The sequence below is a fragment of the Coloeus monedula genome, assembly GCF_965178545.1.
Source record: "Coloeus monedula genome assembly, chromosome: 28".
In the NCBI taxonomy this organism is placed as follows: Eukaryota; Metazoa; Chordata; class Aves; order Passeriformes; family Corvidae; genus Coloeus; species Coloeus monedula.
Window position 1 is genome coordinate 4280146 of NC_138808.1, and position 5683 is coordinate 4285828.

At 60.5% G+C, this 5683-nt stretch overlaps 1 protein-coding gene across 1 annotated transcript; it reads right to left on the minus strand.

Moving 5' to 3' along the window:
* Positions 1-1255: 1255 nt before the first annotated feature.
* PCNA (proliferating cell nuclear antigen) lies at positions 1256-5510 on the minus strand. Its single transcript, XM_082298189.1, has 6 exons — positions 4780-5510; positions 3742-3839; positions 3270-3337; positions 2327-2521; positions 1888-2011; positions 1256-1779 (listed from the first exon to the last, which is right to left on the minus strand). The coding sequence occupies exons 1-6, from the start codon at positions 4998-5000 to the stop codon at positions 1697-1699; spliced, it is 789 nt and encodes a 262-aa protein (XP_082154315.1). The 5' UTR covers positions 5001-5510; the 3' UTR covers positions 1256-1696.
* Between the last annotated feature and the right edge of the window lie 173 nt (positions 5511-5683).

Below are 5683 nucleotides of genomic sequence, written 5' to 3' on the forward strand. Positions count from 1 at the left end.
GGGTACCGCAGGGGAAACTCCATCCCAGCATCACCTCTGGAGGGGAAAGGAGTCCCTGGTTATTTAAGGCACCTCCCTGTTCTGGGCAAGAGCTAAAAACCTTGAGGGCAAAAGATCTTTTCCAGATGTTTTCATTAGGGTGCTGAATTAACCAGCAAGCCAAGGAAGCTGGAGGATAAATGGGAAAGGATCTAGAAACACGAGCCAGCTCAGCAAGGGGGGCACCTGCATCACAGGAGCAGAAAATGTGTCTAAAAATCAGAATCCTGGAATGGTTTGGGCTGGAAGGACCTTAAAGCCCATCCAGTGCCACCCCTGCCATGGGCAGGGACACCTCCCACTGTCCCAGGCTGCTCCAAGCCCCGTCCAACCTGGCCTGGGACACTTCCAGGCCATCCCCAGGAGTGCTGGTCCCAACGGGAGTCCAGAGCCGGGGCTGTCCCGTCCCCAGCTCCGAGCAGGGATTGTCCCTCCCACGGCAGCAGCGTCACTGACCCAGCGGAGTTCGTTCCCTCGCCGGCGCTGCCACCTGGTGACATCCTACTGGTGCCATCCTGCTGGTGCCATCCTGCTGGTGATGTTCTGCTGGTGCCATCCTGCTGCCCGCCCGCCGGGGCTGCCCAGGGACAGCTTTTCAGGCAGTTCATGTCCAGGATTCTCGTGTCTTACTGAGCCGTGGGAAGTGCACAGCCTCCCAAATATTGTACTTGAAATCGTGGAATCGTTGAGGTTGGGAGAAGCCTTTACAAGATCACCAAGTCCAGCTGTCAGCACAGCAGCACCGCCACGGTCACTCGTGTTTGTAACGCTCCCAGGGACAGGGACGCCCCCACTGCCCTGGGCAGCCCTTTCCAGGAAGGAATTTTCCCCAATATCCAACTCCGAGCTTCCCCAGCCCAGCCTGAGGCCGCTCCCTCTCCTCCTGTCCCCGTTCCCTGGGAGCAGAGCCCGACCCTCCCCGGCTGCCCCCTCCTGTCAGAGCCCAGAGCCCCGGCCCTGACAGCCCCAGGGTGGGCGAGAAGCACCCAGGGAGCTGCAGCTGCAGCTCGGCACAGCCAAACCCAGGAGGGGTCACAGCCCAGGGGCTCCCAGTGACACCGGTGCCCCGTGGGGAGGCCCAGGAACAGACTCTGGCACTCCTCTCCCACCTTTGAGCGATCAACGCTGCAACTCTGAGCCCTGAGGAAGGAATCAGGGCACATCAGCACAGCTGCAAAAGCATTGATTCACCCACCCCCATTTCAACAGGAAAAACTCCAGGAAATTGTATTCTTTTATTTCCACTTTCCAAGTTTCAGTCAAAGTATCAGCTTCAAAAATAAATGAAGTAAGGTCACATAAACTTGTGGTGTAATAAAACAGCAACCCTAAACTACAGCTCCGCAGGGGAAACTCCAGGAAACGTGTTGACCCATTAAATATTGCCCCTCTTCTCCAACACAAGCTGAAAGAAGTAAGAAATTTCACCTTCAGACAGCATCCAAGAGATTACTGGGAGTTCAGGAACAGACTAGAAAAACTTGGGTTTCCTATTTCCAATGATACCGGTATAGCAAAATAGTAAATTGAGAAATATTTACAGAGATATCTACAAGACACGGCTACAGCGCTCCCAGGATGCCCCAGGGCACTGGAATTGCTGCCTCCACCCTTCCCTTCTCCAGCCAGGAGCAGATCCCCCTCAGTGCCACTCCAGTTAAGAGCCTTCCTGCTGGTCCTCGATCTTTGGGGCCAGGTAATACTTCAAGTGTCCCATGTCAGCAATCTTGTACTCCACAACTGCGGAAGAGAAGAAAAAAAGGGCCTTCAGAAGGTTCTACACAAAATCCAGTCTCAAGTTCTAATTCTCCAAGACTTGTCAGGCAGAGCCACTCCACTGGTACTCACCCAGAGGAACGTCTGCAGACATGCTGAGTGTGACCGTGGGGGACAGGGGGGTGGCTTTGGTGAAGAAGTTCAGGTACCTCAGGGCAAAGGTCAGCTGGACGGGCTCGTTCATCTCTATTGTAACCTGGGAGAACAGGTCAGGCTCAGGAGAGGCAGCTGCAGGAATTCCAGACCCCTTGCACAGCTCAGGCCAAGGCCACCAGTGCTGCTCCCACCCTGCCCTGCCCAGCACTGCCGGAGCTCCCGGGGTAAGGCCCTAACCCCGAGTGGTTCAGGGCCTGCACTCCACGAACCAACGGAGCCCTGGCCGCTGTCCCTGCTCCCCGTGGGGCCTGTGCTCCGTGACCTCTGAAGGTCCCTTCTGAGCCAAACCCTTCCCCTGTCCCGTGCTGCCCCCCAGGGCAGAGCAGGTTGTGAGCCCCGCAGACACCCCACTCACAGCCTCCTCCTCCTTGTCCACGTTGCTGGTCTGGGACAGTTTGATGTTGCCGTTGCCCAGCTCGCCGTTGGCCGAGAACTTGACGCCGTCCTTGGCACAGGAGATGACGACGGCGTCGCCGATGTGGCTCAGGTCCCGGCAGATGCGGGCGAACTCCGCCGAGGGCATCTTCACCACGCAGCTGTACTCCTGCTCCTGGGGGGGACACACCTCTGACACCCTGCCAGGGCTGGCACTGACACCCGGGCAGCGCTGGGCACTGACAGTGACACCTGGGCAGAGCTGGGCACTGACAGTGACACCCGGGCAGAGCTGGGCACTGACAGTGACACCCGGGCAGAGCTGGCACTGACACCCGGGCAGAGCTGGGCACTGACAGTGACACCCAGGCACAGCCGGGCACTGACAGTGACACCCGGGCAGAGCTGGCACTGACAGTGACACCCGGGCAGCGCTGGCACCGACAGTGACACCTGGGCAGCGCTGGCACTGACAGTGACACCCGGGCAGCGCTGGCACTGACACCCGGGCAGCGCTGGGCACTGACAGTGACACCTGGGCAGAGCTGGCACTGACACCCGGGCAGAGCTGGGCACTGACAGTGACACCCGGGCAGCGCTGGCACTGACACCCGGGCAGAGCTGGGCACTGACAGTGACACCTGGGCAGAGCTGGCACTGACACCCGGGCAGAGCTGGGCACTGACAGTGACACCCGGGCAGCGCTGGCACTGACACCCGGGCAGAGCTGGGCACTGACAGTGACACCTGGGCAGAGCTGGCACTGACAGTGACACCTGGGCAGCGCTGGCACTGACAGTGACACCCGGCCAGTGCCAGGCTTGTCCAGCAGTCCAAAGGTCATTGTGTTACAGAATCTGATGGGAACGTGGCAAACACCCAGTTCCACACCAGTGCCACCAGTCACCTGAGTTGTCACTTACTGGGATTCCCAGCTGCTCCACATCGAGATCCATCAGCTTCATCTCGTAATCAGAAACCTTTTCCTGATCTGCAAAGTTAAGCACAGTTAACACCAAGTGTTTCCAACCACCAGTTTGCCTCCTGCTCCTCCCCACTCCCTCCAAGTAAAACCACCTCCACAACGGCAGTAAGATCCACCTCATTTCCCTAGAGCTGGGAATCTGGAAATGCCCCAAACAGCCTTTTACAGGCTGCAAAGGTACAGCCAAGGGCATCTGTGTGCAGCCTCAAAGAGCCTTCCTCTTACAAAGAAACTACTGGCCAAGCTGATGAAGTTTCAATCTCCAGGCTGCTCCAAGAGTTTAAGAATCAGGTGTCCTCTCCCATTCCTGCAGGATCCATTGCCATTTCTTTCCCCCCTGCATCCATGTGGTTTATGAATCTGCCTGAACACATCCCAGTAACTAATGAGCTCCCAAACCCAACACTCACTCGGTGCCTCGAACACCAGGGCCAAGGTGTCTGCGTTGTCCTCGGCTCGCAGGGTGATGATGTCTTCGTTCCCTGCACATTTCAGGATTTTGGACATGCTGGAGGGGAGAAAGGCAGGTGATTCATGGGACTGAGAGCTGACCGAGCAGGAGGGGATGTGATATACACAGTTTTAACACTGTTGGAGAAGTGGGTGTACGGGGAGACCCCCGGCCTCTCTGGCCAATCTGTTCCAGTGCTTGGACACCCACACAGCAAAGTTCTTCCACATATCCGGGTGGAACTTCCCGTGCAGCAGCTCCTCCCTATTCCTCTTGTCCCACGCCTGGGCCCCACGGAGCAGAGCCTGGATCCATCCTCTGACCCCTCCCTTGCGTATTTGTACACAGGGATGAGGTTCCTTCTCAGCCGTCTCTTCCTGAGGCTGAAGAGCCTCACCTCCCTCGGCTTTCCCTCATAACGGAGAGGCTCTAGGCCCTTCCTCATCTTTGTCGCCCTCCGCTGGACCCGCTCCATGAGCTCCGTGTCGCTCCTCTCGTGAGGAGCCCAGACCTGGGCACAGCACTCCAGAAGCGTCTCACAGGGCTGAGGAGCGGAGCAGGAACGATCACCTCCCCGACCTACTGGCATTACTCTTCCTGACGCTCCGCATAATTCTGTAGGGACTTTCCTAGCGACAGGACTCTAAAGCTGCCATTCGTTCCCCAACAGGAGCGGCCATGGCGGCGGCCCCCGCCAGCGCCGGCTTTTCCCGCCACTTGGTGCCGGCAGTGACGTCACGGCCGCGACGGGCCCCGCGCGCGCCGCGAAAAACGGCGCGAGAGCCGTGAGGGGAGTGGGGGGGGAGGGAAAGGCTGAGGGGGCTCCGAGCGCCCCCGGGACCCCCCTCACCTCCAGAGCACCCCCTCGCCCCCAGATCTGCCCTCACACCCCCACAAACCCCCTTCCCCGGCGGCTCCCGCTCCTCTCAGCGCCACAGCCCCCGGGCCTGCTTGTCCGCCCCATCCCAGCGCCCGATGAGACCCCGCCGCCGCTGACCTGGACAGGTTGACGCCCATGGCGATGTTGCGGTCGCAGCGGTACGTGTCGAAGCCCTCTGAGCGCAGCGTGAGCTGCACCAGCGAGACGTGTGAAGAGTCCATGCTCTGCAGGCTGATGCCGCCCGAGCCCAGGTCCCAGCAGGCCTCGGTGATGAGGTCCTTGAGGGCTTCCAGCACTCGCTTGAGCACCGAGCCCTGCACTAGGCGCGCCTCGAACATCTTGGCAACACCAGGGGGAGCAGCACCGACGAAACCGAGCGACGGAAAGACTAAAAACTAAGAGCGACGGCCCGCCAAGCCCTTTTATATACTTCGTTGCCCCGCCCTCCGGCGCGCAGCAGCCAATCGCCAGCGCCGCTGTCCTCCTGCAGCCCAACCCCCTTCAAGCTCACATACAGGCCCCCCTCCGCTCTCCGCCCAATCCCAGCGCCGCTCCTCTGTTTAGTCCCGCCCCCTCGTGCGGCGGGAGCCAATCACCGCGCGCGTTACAGAGGCCCACGGCCCGCCTCGCTGCGCAGCGATGGCGGCGGGGCCCCATCCGTGCAGCGGCGTCGGTGGCACACACGGGGCCTGTCCGTAGGGACGGCTCGGTGGCGCGCCTCTCCTCAGGCACCGGATCCTGACAGGAACTCCAGGCCTGAGCGAAAGTCAGCCATAACACAAACCCGTTTGTCCCTTTAGAAAAACCCCTCACGCTGCGCCCAGGGACCTTCCCGCGCGCGGCGACCGACCGACCGCTGCCTCCCTCCCTCAGCGGCGTACTCGCGCCACCCATCATGGCGCCCCACACCATCCGGGTACACCTGGGCGGGGCCATCCCCGCGCTGGCCCCGCCCCCGCCGCCCGTCCCGTGCCGCCCATTGGTCGGCGGCTGTTGCCGGTGCTGTGTCGCCCCCTGGCGG